This window comes from Ciconia boyciana, chromosome 1 (assembly GCF_034638445.1).
Source record: "Ciconia boyciana chromosome 1, ASM3463844v1, whole genome shotgun sequence".
Classification (NCBI taxonomy): domain Eukaryota; kingdom Metazoa; phylum Chordata; class Aves; order Ciconiiformes; family Ciconiidae; genus Ciconia; species Ciconia boyciana.
Genome location: NC_132934.1, coordinates 116,475,451 through 116,491,163, shown reverse-complemented (window position 1 = coordinate 116,491,163; position 15,713 = coordinate 116,475,451). Strand labels below are relative to the sequence as shown.

Sequence of the window (15,713 nt, the reverse complement as noted above, 5' to 3'; positions counted from 1 at the left end):
ATTTTGGACATTCTTTTTATTTTTTTAAGTAACACATAAATGCACATGCAGTCCTTGTAGCTACCTTCCTCATTCTCGTCCTCCATGGAGGCCAAGTGGGCTCCTTCTTCCCTGCAGCTCCCTCCTGGCTTAGCGCTGGCTGCAGCTCCCCGGAGCGGGTTATAAAACCCCTCCGCTTCCCAGGACGCAGCGCGCGAGCTGCTCTTTGTCTGCCCCACAGGCTCCAGGGAGTTGCCCTTGTGGCTTCCGATGGATTTGCTTATGTCTGATGATCTGAAATTAGAATCCTTTCCCTGCTTTGCCCCTTTCTGTAAATGTGTAAAACCTTGCAGATTTCCCCTAGGGAAGAAAGGGGGATTTTCCCACCATTAAAAATAAAAGGGAAAGGAAGGAGAAAGACTAAAAACACGTTCAGATACTTGTAAAAATGATTAAAAAACAAACTCACAACAAGTATTCACATCCCCTTGTATAAATATAGAAACCCTGAAGAGGGGGCTTTCCCTTGGGCTACCTGCTCTTCTCTTCCATTAATTTATTACCAAGGCCCCACTGTGCTTTGTCAGTGCCATGTTTCTGGTTTTGTTTTCTTTAGCTGTGATTTGGGGATGGTTGACTGTTGGCTGTTCGGAGGTTTTAGGTCTCCTGACGGACCTTCCTCCCTCCCTCTCTTTTTGCCCTTTCTTCCCTCCCTTAGACATTCTCATAGGTGTGGTGCTACAGCTGGAGGAACAAGGCTTCCCACATCTTTCCTTTATGAGTTCTCCCCAAAGAGAACGTGGGTTTATTTTTCTTTCCCCTCCTCTTCATCTGGAGCGATCATCCAGCATTGTTCTCCTAACCGTGACAGACACAAAGGTTGCGTGTCAGTGAGACAGTTGCAAAGAGGTTTTGCAATTCTGGCTCTGCTGGCCAACCCTTGCGGACCTGCGGATGGTCCCCCGAGCCTTGTCTGGATGGTCATCGTTGTCAGACTCTGGTTTCAGGAGCGGCTGTTCTCTTTGACAGGTAGTATAAGCTGTGGTTGGTTTAAAATTAATTTTTCTCACAAACGAAAGGTTTCTATAACATTTTATATGTCATAGAAGGAAAACACAAAAAGGAGCATGTTTGTAATTTATTTTCACTGGTTTAAAAGTCAACCAGCTCCTGCAATCCACTAGAGTTGGTCTTGGAGCTCAGTGTCGTATGTAGTTTCAGTGACTACACTGAGAACGGGGAAGCTTGGAGCATTTCTGAATGACATTTCTGAACCGATGCATGCACCCAGCCCCGTCACAGAAAGCCCTCTCAGACAAAGATCTGGGCATAGAGCAGCCTCTGTCCATCCGTCCACCCACCCACCCTTCCATCTCCTGTGGGTTGCAGCATTTCATTTTGTGGAGGGCAGCCCAGGGGTATGGGATGGGGAGAGCCAGAGTTGTCAGGGTACCAGGAGCCTGGAGCATACTAGAGCATTTACCTTCTTCTCAGGGCAGGTGATTTGATAGATTGATTTCTGCAGTAATTCATATTAACTAGTGGTAATAAAGGCTAACAAAATGTGGCCTCCAGTTACAAATAAAGGGCCTGATTCTCCATTTCAGGAGAGAGGATCGAACACTGGAGTTACAATGGCATGAAACTGGGATGGTGGGTGGGGAATATAGCCCAGAGCCACTGATTAATATTAAATAGTTTCTGTATGAAATGACTACTGCTTTCTGTCTATGTATATACATCCTGATGGTTTATGGTAGAATTACCGAGGGCCTCTCAAAGCTGGATGCAGATTTGCTTAATGACCAACTGATCTCGCATCTGCAGTTGCATTTGGAATCTGACAAAAACGATGCATCATAAGATCAAAAAATAAAAATAGAATTGAAAGAGAGCTGTCGTCCTTCTAGCCAACTTTTCATGTTCACTGGACAAGGGGATATACTTGCATGCTAATTTTTCCTTGCTGGAAAGGAAGGGTTCTGCTTTGAAAAGGAGGCTTTTAGAAAACCACAGCTTCCATATTTTTCATCCATTAATGTTCATGTCAGGTGTCCGCAAGCTAAAAGAAAACAGGTGTGCTGTTTTTTTTCCTAATCTCTTGGCATTGCAAACTCCTCCCAGCATGTGAAAGTCAAACCTCTCTTTGCTCTACCTAGAATCACAGGTAGCAGATGTGATGAATAACAAGGTGCTCCTTTAATATATTCTGCTTCCTAACTATGCATTCATTTAATCCATTCATGGTGGTTTGCTGCGAGCTTCCTCAGTTTGGATTGACTTAAGTTGCTGTGTGATGAGCCCTGTGGGAACCCCTTGGCCTGATTTTTCAAGGCGCTGTTTTGTGGCTATGAAATAAATACAGCTGTGCTACTTCCAAACCTTCAAAGAACAAGAGGAGTTGCACTGACATATGTAGACATTGGCATACATGCATGCATACATGCATCATAGATGTATATATGTGTGCGTCTGTGTATGCATGTTTGCAGAAGTCAGCTCTAAGACTGAATATTTTGTCTTGAGCATGGAAGTTTGAAAATCTTTATCTGACATTTCTTTTTCAACACGATGAACTGTTCCAGGTGTGATTGTTTACAACTGTCCATCTACCCTGAGAACAGTTACTGGGAGTTACTGGTGGTCTGAACATGTGGTCAGCTTCCCCCTTGGTCAGGCTCCCTTGACAGAGCAAGTGTCCACAGGAGCAATTAAAACGTGTCCTGTGTGGGGAAGGGCTCTGTGCTGGGAAGCGAGCCATGGGGCTGGGCTCGTGTTTGCTTCTGCCTTTTCTCCTGATGGAGGAGCATGGGCATCGCCTTTTGCTAAGACCCTGTTGGAGGGAAGCTCTTGTCCGAGGCTGCTTCGGCACTTCAGACTCCCAGAATTTCTGCTGCGGCAGAGCCTGGGCTGTCGGGGTGAAGCGGAAAGCGTGGGGGCGAGGACTGTTCCAGTGTGTATTAATGGCAGACAAAGAGAAGTACGAAAAACTGATGTTCTTCTTGAAAAGTATGGCTTGGTTCGATTTGGGAGACTCTCCAAGTTGTAAAAGTTAATAGGAACAAATCTTTTCAGGAAAGAATCCGTGGGTAATGATAAATCCTTCTCTGCTGAAGGAGCCGTGTATGCACGGTACTCATCTGTTCGTGGCAAAGGATATTGCCAGCCCTTCTGATGTACTAGAGCGTAGTGAGGATTTGGATAGTCCAGTATACAGTTGTAAACAACCACTTTGGATCTTCCCACCTTTTCAACAAATGAGTGCAAGAAGAAGAATGATTTTGGTTGGAGGAGCACAGGCAGTGTGGGGAGTGGGTGATGTTTTAGTTGGTCTCTCACAGAAGTGACCAGAGTTCTCTTCAGCCTGGAGCAGATTTTTCTGAGTTACAAACTCCTCAAAAGCCGCTTCAGGATGGAAAATTGGATAAAATGCTCGGCCGCATCTGTTTTTTTCTTCTTTTCGACAAGTTTTCTGGGGCAGCAGCAGGTGGATCTGAAATAAGATAGTCGCAATTCCTTTTTCTTTGGAGGTGAGGAACACACATTGTAGGGTTGCTCGTTGTGCGGTGGATGCAGGTGGAAAGCCTCTTGCCTGTAGGACCTTGTTTGTCAGCAAGATTCCCGTCTTGCAAATTATTGGCAGCTGGCATGGTAATGAGTCCATTTCAATATAAATGAGCTTCATTTTATTAATTTCTGCCAGCTCCTGAGCAATTCATGAACTGCTTTTCAGATCTCAACCAACAGCTTGGGGGAAGAGGGGGAGGTGGGGAGCGGAGAGGGGAACATGAAGGAGGAGAAAGAAAATGAGAATGTTTTTAATTTAGAAAGGAGCCGGTGACTCTCATCGCTTTTGAGAATCCAGCCAAGACTAAGGATCACAATTTCCCCACCAAGCAGCTCTAATAACATGAAGGGCATCAGTAATCTCTTCCAAGGTTTTTGTTCCTTGAGACGTTTGGAAAAGTTTATAACTCTCAAAATTCTGCAAGCAGTGTTGAGTTGATGTTTCACTGCTGGTGTTTGGCTGGGAGAAGGGGGAGTTGGGTGACTTGAGAGCTGGCTTGGACAGAGCACCCAGCCCTCTGGTGAGTTTGTGGTTCTTGGTATCTCACGGGACTGGACCTTGAGCTGGCCTACTTGCAAGGGAGCTTGCCAGTGGTATCAGGCCAAGAAAGGGCTGGGATTTGGTACCCACGCAAGTGCACATGTGTGTAACCTGAGGACTATTCTTGTGACTTGTCTTAGGTCTAAATAGGCGCAGACTGGTCTCTTGTATCCCTGCCTTAGTGAATGCAATTAACCCAACGATCCTTTCACCGTGCAGAAAAATGCATGTAAATGCTCTGCCCTACATGTCTGATTCGCCCTTGAAAAATGTTAATGAAATCCCTGCTGCGATAACCGCCCTTTTTGTAAATTAGACAGTCTGCGCAGAGACATCTCCTCTGAGGTCTTCCAGTTTTGGGCCTGTTCCCTGGGCAGTTGGGTTCCCCCTTGCTGCCAGAAGTTAAACCCTGGTTTACGGGAAGGTGCCTTTCTTGGCGGTCGTCTTCGGACACAGGTGTGGTTTTGGACCTGAGATTTTCCAGCCCTGCCTGAGACAGACCGTCTTCAGCAAGGGCATGTTAATGTCTATGGGGGTTTTTATTGTACAAAGTGGTGGGAAGAGGAACTCTCCGTGTTCTGTAGTTTGGGCTGACGGCGCTTGACTGGGTTTTTCATTTATTCTGCCATCATCAGATTTCATCATTCGAATTTAAGCACAGCATTCGCATGCTGTATTGCACAGTGTTTCTTAGGTAAGTGATGATAACAGGACCTGGCAGAAGACGTCCTCCTGTATAGCTGTTCCTGCTAACCCTTTGTCTGATTTTTTTTTTTCTCCCCTTTTTCTCCCCAGGTTTTTGGCATATAGTCATAGACTCTGACGCGAGAGTAATGGAATCGCTGAGTGGCAGGTGCTGACAGCTTCTGCAGTCCCAGTAACTGTTCATTTTGGTATCATTTGCAATTCTGTACCTCTAAATGCCACAGCTCTCTTGGGGAAGGTTGCGCTGGATACCAGTACTGCCTTGGAAGGTACATGTGTGTCCATATATTTTTATTTAGGAGTTTGCTGTGTTGTGTAATGGTTCGCGGGAGGGGAAAGATTGGATAAGCCGCATGCGGTTTACGGTTACACCCGTTTAGCAATACAAAGGCATTTGAACGGCTATCAAGCAGCTACTGATGACATCCCTTCCTCCCTCTCTCCTCCTCTGATTTGAATTGCCTGCAGGGCCTTTTTGGAGTCCATCCCGTGCTTTAACATATGCAAGAGCGGCTTACAAAAAAGAAATGGCTGGTTAAAAGGTTCTGATTTTAAGACAATTAAATATGCTGCTGGAGTTTCCGAGAAACTCAAAGGCTTAGTGTGGAATTTCAGCCTCTCTCTTGCCCTTTTGAAAAAGCACATTTTAATTACAATAAAATGTGTATGTTCACACTTGGTTATTAGTCTTGTACATTTTTCTATGTGGTTCTTGTGAGTTCAGTAAAAATCTTTGTTGTTGGCTGGCAGATTTTAGCAAAAGTTTATTTCTGTAGGCTCGTTGCTCGCTGTGGATTTAATCATTGTTCTGGTTCTCACAGCCTTCAAGCTCCACTCCAGGAGAAAAATACAGATTTGTCACCAGGCCCTCCCACTAGAATCTAATTTTAAATTTGCAATCTGTTGTCTTGCGAGGTGCTTCAAATTTGGTTGGAAAGTTAACATATTTCAGATTTTCTTCTGGAATCTAAAGGCCCAACTTTTGGCATGGTTGAGAGTTAGTAACTTAGATTTAGTTGAAATGAGTATTTTGGTTTTGTAATTATTTTAAGAAATATTTAATATCAGGGGAAAGGGAAGATAAAGGAAAATGACTGTTTTCAAAGAAAATTATATTCTTTGATGGGGCTGTCATCAGTGGTCATCTAGAATGTGATTGTCTTTATGTGTAATCTAGAATGTGGTTGCCTTTATGTGTAACCATTTTATATAAGACTCACCCAGCAAAAACTCAGCAGTTCAGCTAGAGTTCAGTCTGTCTGTCTAGGGTAGTTGATGTAGGGAACACTGTTTTTTCCAAAGATTTCCTGCAGAATTTGTGTTCTCCCTGCTGATACCATGATGTTGATATCAATCTTAAGTTTTGGGTTTAAAAAAAACCAAAACAACTCAAGCCCCTGTACTGTCTCTTGACGTGCAAGCTGGCTAAAAGGTGACTTTCCTGGCCCCTTGAAGACTTCCACAATTTTGACGTTTTCCCTGCTCTGAACCAGTAAGGAACAGATCTTCTGGGGAAGAGAGCCCTTTCCCAGAGCAGCCCATAGCTCGACGGTCAGGCCACCTCTTGAGGACGTGGAGGAAGTTGCCACCCTTCGTTTGCCTGACTTGGGCTGCAGATACCAATCTTGATCTTCCGCGTCCTCGGCAAGCAACTGAGTCACCGAGCTGGTGCCTCGTCCAGGAGACGTGCCTGTCTCCCCGCTTTGGTTTTCAAATCTCTCCCTCCTGGAGCAGAGGAGCCTTTCATCAAAAGCAGTCTATTCCCATGAAAAGTTTGGGTTTTGATGAATCAACATTTTCTGCTGAAAAATTTCCAACTAGTTCTGCTTGCAGTGCATGGGCTGTGTGAGCTAATCTCTGCTAGCTTCAGAGAATAATTCAGAACAGACTTTTGACACATCGCAGTCCTTGGCCGAGCACGACAGTCCTGTTTAAAGCATCAAGATGTGTCACACTTGATTTATGTTGTATCCTGGTGGTACCTTGATAGGTCCTTAATGGTCACCTTTGGATTCGATGGGTGAGCTAACAAGGGGAGCCTTTGTCCTACCAGCATTTGCGTGCAGCTCCCATTAACATTACTCATTTTCTTAATTTGATACAGATTTTTTTCATTGAGTGTGCTAAATTCAGTTAAGCCGTAGACAGGCAGCATCTGGCAGTCGTAGCTGCAGCAGTTTAAGACGTTTCTGCCCCAGGGTGTCTGCTGCTGCCCCTGGGAGGGGGAGGCTGGGGCTCCCCTCCCCTGCCCAGCGCCCACTCCTGCTAGCTGAGGATGCCGGCATCTGCTTCAGTGTGAATTCACATGTTTCAGGGCTGCCTTTCCGCATCTGTCTGAGCTGACCTAACAGCTCATTGCTGCCAAAAAATGGGGGACATGCCACTTGCTGTCCCTTCTTCCCTGGATCCTGCGTTGTCCTCGAGCCGTGCTGCCCCGTCCTCACCCTGCTGTATCCCCAGATGGGCACCCTTGTGCTGCCTCTGGCACGTGCGAGTTGAATTCACTATCCCAGCAAAAATAAACTAAGATATAAAGTCTTTTTTTTTTTAATCTCCCCCCTGGCTTTATTTTCTGCTGTTTTACTGGACTCCGCTGCATGAGCACCTGAATTGGTGGAGAGTAGCTGGTGGAAGTGCTCAGTCAGAAATGCAGAGGGGAGGCAAAAATGGGGGTGAGAAGGTAGGAAGGGGGTCCCTTCCAGGGGGAGCCATTTGTCTCAGGCACCCCACAAGTGGGCACCCTCAGCTTGATCCGGTGGGGAGCCCCTCGAGGTGGGCTCAGCCTGTTGTGCCCCTCATCTCCTGGCATCTGGCAGGGGACACTGACAAACTGTGGGGATGGCACCGTCTTGCATCGCTGCAGCTGGATCAGCTGCACCGTGCCTGCCTGCGGCCCGCTTGCACCCATTGCGCAGAACGTGCAAACCTGCAACGTAACGCCGGGGGAATCAGTGGCTGCAGGGTGAGGCCTCTTCAGTCATCCTTCCTGGGTGCAGGAGCGAGGTGTGGGCTAAGTGCCGGGATAGATAGCCGTCTGCGGGATTTGCAAACGCGTCCTCACCTAAAGCGCCAATCCACGGAATGAAAAAGGGACAGCTCTTCACTTTGAAGTCTGACACTTCTTGCCAGTATCTAGCAGATACTTCTCATTGTGTGAAATCACTCAGTAAACATTCCTGCTGCCGTCTGCGGAGAAAAGACTTTCCTCCTTCCATGAGAGTGTTTCTAGCGGCGTTATTTCCTCACGGGACGCAGCCCGAGCTGCTGCTCCTTTCCTCGCCAAGTCATTTGTGGTTCTGTTACTTTTTGGCTGGGTGAAATTTTGCCCGGTGTGCATGGAGACTACATCGAGATGGTGGCACAGGGCTGCTTTCCGTAGCCACGCTGCCCGGCGTTTTCATCAGCAAGTGTGCCTGGCTGTGTGGTGTGCGGGGGACACTCCTGCCCCTCGGCTGCTCTGTTTCTGAAGGTAAAGAGCCACTCTTCAATCATTCAGGGTTTCAAGAGGACTTTTAAAACTGCTCTTTCTCCTTAGGTAGGTACTGAAGTGATGGCTGCATGGCTGGAGACTGGGGATAAATGATTGCATGCTCTGATGGGCTTTGCAGCCGGTGGAAATCCTGTTGAATGAAAGTGTGGTTAGCAAGAATCTCTGAATCAAAGTAGCTAAAAGCATTACCCCGAGAGGGTTTCTTTTGCAAGATGGGGAGTGTTGAGGTCTGGTTTTAGACATCAGTGTGGAAGACAAAATGCAGGTTTTGTGCTATAAAATGTTTTAGAAGCAAAAGCTAGCTGACATTTGTTTTTCAGTCTGGTCCATATCAAAGGGCTGTAGCTTTTAAGGAATAATAAACCCTGTCTAGGGATTTATAATGCTGTCATTTTTTTTAGATTAAAACCTGCCCTCTGCTCAGCGCATTTATTTTTCTAAATGATACATGATAACCAAGTCTCATGACAGTCAATGGGAGTTCAGCCATTAATTTCAGTAGACGTAGGGTATTTCCTGGTATAGTTTACTTGACATGCGATTATCTTTATTTTAGATACAGAAATGTCCAGATATTTATCGAAGTGCCTGTTGCTGCATCACTGAACAGATTTGCAGCTTCAGACACGACCTGCTTAGCTGGGTAGAAGAGTAGAGAAGCGCAGTCCTCTGACTGTGGTCAGAAGTATCACTGCAGAAGTTCAGCTCCACCATATGTGCCCAGGGCAGCCTACGGCAGAACTGCTGTGCCTGCATTTAGCACAATCGATTCCTCACTTTCTGTGTAATTTATGTAGGGCTAATTCAGTTCCGTGCAGCAGCGATAGTGTATATTTAGATAGCGAGGGAAAATGCACCATCACATTCATTCTGCCAGCATCTGGCTCAATACCCACCGGCGCATCCTGTTAAAGGAGAGGAAAGTGCCCCTAGAAATGAAAAACTCCAGATTATTTTACTGTCAGGGCAGCTTTTTTTTTCAACCAAGACCAATAGAAATACCTCAAAATGAGGAAATTTTGTCTTGGAATTTCTGTTCAAGATTTATGGACTGTTTATCTAGATATAATTGTCTTGTGTGTAATTCAGGATCTCCTATTTAATTTTGAATGACCATGTACTTTAACATTTACTTTTCTTGTTCTTCTTCTTGATCTTTGGCCAATACTACTGATAAAATATTTCTGACATTTGTTGAGTGAGATCACACAGACCTCAAAGTGTTTTCCAAGGTTGAATCCAGATCATCACTCCCATCTTCTGGATGGGAAACCTGTTTCACAGCGGGACGTGCGCAACTGAATAATGCAGGAGGCTAAGTACGGAGATGGGGACAGAAACCCAGTCCCTGTGTTCCAGCTCAGTTTTCTCTTTGCTAGATCAAAGCACTTAGATCTAGCTATCTGCTTCAGAGTGAGTAGGAAGGAAAGGTTATTTTTGTATAGTCTGAGTCACTCATGCTAATTTATTTTTCATAATATGGCTTTCTTGTGTGGGGCTCTCTGTACCTGCTTAATGTTGCACTGTTTTTTTGTTCCAGAAATCAAACCTATCATTAGCTCGCTGCCGAACAGTTGAATTTGTACTTTGCTATTTGGTGCTTCAGTTCGCAGTTCCTGGGCAAAAAAAAAGTGAAATCTCAGATAAAGGCGTATATCCATCTACTTTTTGGCATCTTGTTACATGCAGATAAACAATAGCTATTGATTTTTTGAGTTTGTAGTGTTGGCTGGAATTGCGAAGGATTAGCTTATACTAGGAGTCAAGTGAATGTGTGCAGAGCTGCAATTGCTGGTGCACTTTGGTGGTAAACTGGCTCCAGTTTGGACCAAGTTTCAAGGTTCAACCGTTCCCTCTTCTACCCTCTTCATGTACACCAGTATAGCTATGGTCCGGTGTGCGTACTGATTTAACTGAGTTGTATTTATAAGTTTGCCGGTACGGTTGCTGGCTCCCTTAATTAATTCTGTGGGATTAGTTGCAGCTGTTAAAGCACATCCTGCCAGACCCAGGGGAAGCTGTGGTGTAGGTTTTGGGACAGGTTCATTAAAAAAAAAAAAAAGCTCTTTTGGGTGTACTGGGACGTCTGTGTGTCTTCTTGCCTGCGTGTTTGGTTGCTGCCTTTAACGGTCCCCTCTCTCCCCTTGTAGACTGTGACACCATGGGAAACGCAGAGAGCCAGAGCGTGGAGCACGCCTTCTACGGAGACAAGCATGCCGGCCTCGGCCGCAAGCACACTTCCCGCTCGCTTCGCCTTTCCAATAAAGCCTCTCGCCGGACACGGCACGCTTCTTCCGGAAAAATTATCCACCGTAACTCAGAAGTGAGCACCCGCTCCAGCAGCACCCCCAGCATCCCCCAGTCCCTGGCAGAGAATGGCCTGGAGCCCTTTGCCCAGGAGGCCAACCTAGAGGACTTTGGAAGCCCCATCTGGGTGGACCGTGTGGACATGGGCCTGCGGCCCGTTTCCTATCACACCGACTCCTCCGTCACCCCCAGCGTGGACAGCAGCACTGTCCTCACCGCCGCCTCCGTCCAGAGCATGCCCGACTCGGAGGAGAGCAGGCTCTACGGGGACGAGCCGCCGTTCCTGGCGGAGGGCGACGGGAGGTCACAGCGATACGCGGCCAACGGGACAAACTTCATGGAGACAGCCAGCTTCAAGAAGAAGCGCTCTAAATCGGCCGACATCTGGCGTGAGGACAGCTTGGAGTTTTCACTTTCTGACCTCAGCCAGGAGCATTTAACGAGCAACGAGGAAATCCTGGGCTTGGCCGAGGAGAAGGATGCCGAGGCCACCCGGGGGACGGAGGCCAGCGGCAGCCCCCAGCCGCTGGTCACCTGCCAGCGCGCCAACTCTATGAGTGACTTGTATTCCCCCAAAACCCCGAGCGCTACCGTCAATGGCGGCCCACGAAACGCCTTTGGAGGGTACTGCCGGAATTTGGTGTCCGACATCCCGGATATTGGGAGCCATAAGATGGCATCAGTTACTGCTGAGGATGCGCCTTCCTACAGTAATTACAATACGCTGCCCTGTAGGAAATCCCACTGCCTTTCCGAAGGGGCCACCAACCCACAAATTAGCCATAGTACCAGCATGCAAGGCAGAAGGGCGAAAACTACTCAGGTAAGGCAGTTTTCTTCTATGTAAAATGGAAGTGTGTAGCATTTGCTAAGCTGTGTCTGTAGATAAAGATATTCCAGGTTCTTCCAGCTCTGTTTTCCTTCAACACCCCCTTTCCGAGAAGAGGGCCGTATCCAGGAGAGAGCTGAACTAACCGCTCTCTGGAGATGGATTGATCCCATCACTGCTCCCTTCCCTACCTGCAACTCTGTTTGGGCCTTTTCCACTCTTCACTGCCTCTGGAAAAGACAAATCTGCATTTGCCAGCTAAAGATTTTCCTGCATGTTTTGCAGTGCTGACGGTGCCTTTTTTTCCAGGGTAGCTGCCAAAACCGATCACTCGGGGAGCTCGCGTGTGTTGGTTGTGTTTCCCCTCTCTGCCCTCCCTGCCCCGTCACCCTCCCCTGCCTGCATGTGTGCAAGCACTCCTTGGCTCTCATGGCTGGAAGCAAAGGAGAAGCCTGCGAGTGTTTCCTCTCCCCTCCATTGTAAACACTTGCTGGGCTGAAATTTCACTCTTCTAATTAGCTAACGTTCACATTTGTGCAAAACATCACCCAGAAACAGTGCTGTCCCCTCGCAGGAGACTGCCATTCCTGCAAGCTGCGGTGCTCACCTGCTATAAACTGAAAAATGATGGGGGATGGAGATATATGGAGAAGATGCTGCTTCTGCTAGCCAGGGAGGATGTCATACCCTTCATCCTTCATCCTTTTAACAGACAGCACAGAGCCAAGATGAGCTTTTCTGTCTGGTGCCCCTCCCACGCTCCAAACACCAGTCCTGTGACCTTTGCTTTGACGGCTGCTGTTGGGTCTTTATTATGTTTTGCCCTGCTTTTCTTGGCTGTGTTCTGCCTGATTGAGTTACACAGCACCGCCTTGCGCTGCAAACAGCAATTCTGCTTACAGTAAGTGGCAGACTACTCTCAGAGGGGGGAAAAAGGAGCTACAAATCCTGCCCACCTGTACAAGCTGTGTGTGGCATACACGTGGGCATATTGCGCTCAGTTTAAGTTCGTTCGGCTGGCTTGCTGGACCTTCTCAGTGGTCCAGCCACCTAATGGAAGAGGCTGGCTGTGGCGTTTTTCACATGCACTATTTTCTAACTGTGGGCACCAGCTCAGAAACGTGGCTGGAGGACACAGACAGAACAGTCTGACGGTGCAGGTCAGAGCTGTGCACCAGACTGTGTGCTTCAGCAGCTCCCCTGATTTTGTTGCATGGTTTCTCCTACATGTGCCATGCAGCGTACACACACCACGCCGCATGACCCAGAAAAAGAAAAAAGCGGCATGTCGGAGGCCAGCAGGCTCATGTCCTGCTGCCAGGCTGAGCTGTTGGCAGGACACCAGCGTTAGAGATACCAGGCTGGGCAGCGTGAGTCAGGCAGGTTGCAGTGTGCCGCAGAGGAGGTGTGGGGGTGCGGAGGGCTGTTGGAGGGTGAGAGGAGCGTGTCCCCCTCCATCGGCTGGCACTGACTTGTGAGAGCTGATGGGAAGGGGTTGCTGAGTGACTTACTGGCAGTGCTTGATCTGTGGAGGTAACACTGCTTCTAAATATAAAAATGACATGCTAAAACAGATGCTGCAGCGTCCCACAACAGCAGCTTTGTACTTCAAAATCAGCTCTTTATTTTCGGAGGTATTTTTACAGTGCGAGTGCAAAAACCCTTTGGTGCTCCATCAAGGCAGTGCAGGATAAAAAGCAAGAGAACAACAACAAGAAGCAAAAAAAAAGGATGTTATTTGGCAGCCTTGAACGTAACAGCTTTCATGAAGATTGTTAGGTGCAACTGCTGCCTCCAGCCCTCTTTCAAGTGTATTTAAGAAAAAGAGAACAGTGTTGCTGATGAACAGCGAAGCATTTGTTTTTCTTCTTGGTGCCTATCTTGGCATTAAGAAGATTACTCTGAGGCACTTAGTGAAAGTCACAAATTTGTGTAGCATTTTGCGAGGCCTCAGCTGTACCCAAGGAAATCACTTTGTGAGGCTGGTTTCACCAGATATATCTCCTGAGCTTGGAGATGGTGGCTATAAGGAGTCTCAGCAGTGATTATTACCATGTATAAATTCAACAACATTAAAGCTTTGGAAAGGTCAAAAATCCTTCCAAGTCTTTAATCCTAGCAGTACACAGTAAGTATAAGATACTTGTCAGTGATGAAGACATGTTAGCCCAAGCCTACCTTTAGCAAGCTTAGGGAAATGACTATCATTATGTGTTTGATAGAGCGAAAAGGAAGTCCAAATTTGCACGCAAAGTAAAAGGACTAGTTCCTTGGTGAACCTGATTAGGTGGCTTTGGATGGGGTGAGAGGAGGGAAACTACCAACCTGTCTCTGAACCAGGTCCTCAGTCCGACAATATCTCAGCACTTTGCACATCTTTACTTGACACCCCTGGTGCGAAGTAGAGCGTGATGCTTACCCTACCTGAGACTGTGGCAGCTGAGATGTAGAGCTGATGGCCTTCCTGCTTTGCTGCTAATGTGCTCCTTGGCACTGTGTTAGCCTGTGCCAGCTAGTACTTTGTCACAGTTTGGGGAATTTTGTTTCCCTCTGCCCTTCCCAGTCTTTCAACGCGTTCTCAATGGGCCTCACGCTCTTGATGACCACCTTGAGCATTGCCCCAGAGCCTGCCATATGTGTCCTCATGCTGTAAAACATTTCATGATATAAAAGCAATTTGGTGAACTGAGGCAAAACTTTATTTTTTTTTTCCAGCCTTTTGAACTGCCTCCCCCCATCCCGATCCCACAAAATAATAGTTATGTCTTAGGGCTGCAGGGGCACCACACAAAGGTGACCCAGGGCCGAGTGTAACATGGTGTTGGACGCAGTTTTCCCTCTTGACCTCCAGTGAGCTGTCACTGTACCTGTGTTATTTAACAGTGCAGAGGTAAGCTCCCTTGTTCAAAGTCACCTAATTGAGCCTCATAGCCAGGAGTGAGATTTCTGCCCAGATCACTGTTGCCCATCCTCACAGGAATTTGGTTTTGTATTTGCCAGTGGGGTTTTTTCAGTTTTTGGAAAGTCGTAGCAGGGATATTTGCATGATTTTTTTAGTCTCACCTGCCCTGGTGCTAGAAATACTGAAAGGTCCTGATGACCACCTGTAGGTAGTTTTTGACTAGTCTCGTTCCCAAAGAGGTCCCTGAAAGCAGGAGACACCGAGCACAGGGTAAGTCTGAGACCACAGCAATGGGCTTGTGCCCTTGTGTTTGATTCCTGAATCCAGCCACTGTTACATGCATGTTCAACTATATGTACATCATCGTATTTTCTATACAGGCTAAATTTATTAGAAGTTGTCAGTAGCTGTAATTTTTGTGGTGCGCTGACCACTTCTACTGGGAAAACGCATCCTTGAATGAATCGCAGAAAGGAGATGCCAGAATCATAGCTGTACGTGTTTTGTTATAATGCCTTATCCATGGGTTCTTTACAAGTATGTGGTTGTCATGGTTTAGCCCCAGCTGGCAACTGAGCACCACCCAGCCACTCGCTCGCTCCCCCCACGGTGGGATGGGGAGGGAGTCGGAAGAGTAAAACTGAGAAAACTCGTGGGTTGAGATAAGAACAGTTTAATAGAGAAAGCAAAAGCTGTGCACGCAAGCAAAGCAAAACAAGGGATTCAGTCACTACTTCTCATGGGCAGGCAGGTGTTCGGTCATCTCCAGGAAAGCAGGGCTGCATCACGCGTAACGGTGACTTGGGAAGACAAACGCCATCACTCTGAACGTCCCCCCGCTTCCTTCTTCTTCCCCAGCTTTATATGCTGAGCATGACGCCATATGGTACGGAATAGCCCTTTGGGCAGTTGGGGTCAGCTGTCCCGGCTGTGTCCCCTCCCAGCTTCTTGTGCACCCCCAGCCTACTCGCTGGTGGGGTGGGGTGAGAAGCAGAAAAGGCCTTGACTCTGTGTAAGCACTGCTCAGCAGTAACTAAAACATCCCTGTGTTATCAACACTGTTCTCAGCACAAATAGCCCTCAAAAATCCAAGGAGACACAAAACATAGCCCCATACTAGCTACTATGAAGAAAATTAACTCTATCCCAGCCAAAACCAGCACAGTGGTTTACATTAAAGAAAAAAAAAAAGAAAAGAAAATCTCTCCTTTCCAAATTTAAACCTTAAATTGAACTGTGGGAGTCACTTTCCACTAATTGAGAAGTAGAGCTTTTTAATACTGGAGATACAATTGTATTCAATATGCACAAGTGATTAATATTCACAGGGTGGCTTTGGGGCACCCACGCAGCAGTTCTGTTTTTTGTAACATTTTAACATTAATGGTTCAGA

The 15,713-nt window shown here is 47.0% G+C and overlaps 1 protein-coding gene across 13 annotated transcripts in view; it reads left to right on the top strand.

Annotated features, from left to right (window-relative positions):
- The window catches only part of TIAM1 (TIAM Rac1 associated GEF 1), a 194,133-nt gene that overhangs the window by 98,500 nt on the left and 79,920 nt on the right, over positions 1 to 15,713 (top strand). For 6 of the 13 annotated variants that reach the window (XM_072845165.1, XM_072845147.1, XM_072845077.1 and 3 more), the window contains 2 exons: positions 4,883 to 5,061; positions 10,433 to 11,412. In XM_072845165.1, coding sequence (XP_072701266.1) covers positions 10,444 to 11,412 — 969 coding nt within the window. In that variant the 5' untranslated portion in view covers positions 4,883 to 5,061; positions 10,433 to 10,443. Of the gene's footprint in view, positions 1 to 4,495; positions 4,544 to 4,619; positions 4,782 to 4,882; positions 5,062 to 10,432; positions 11,413 to 15,713 lie in introns of those variants that run through there. The other 7 variants (XM_072845139.1, XM_072845111.1, XM_072845102.1 and 4 more) reach the window with 3 other exon arrangements.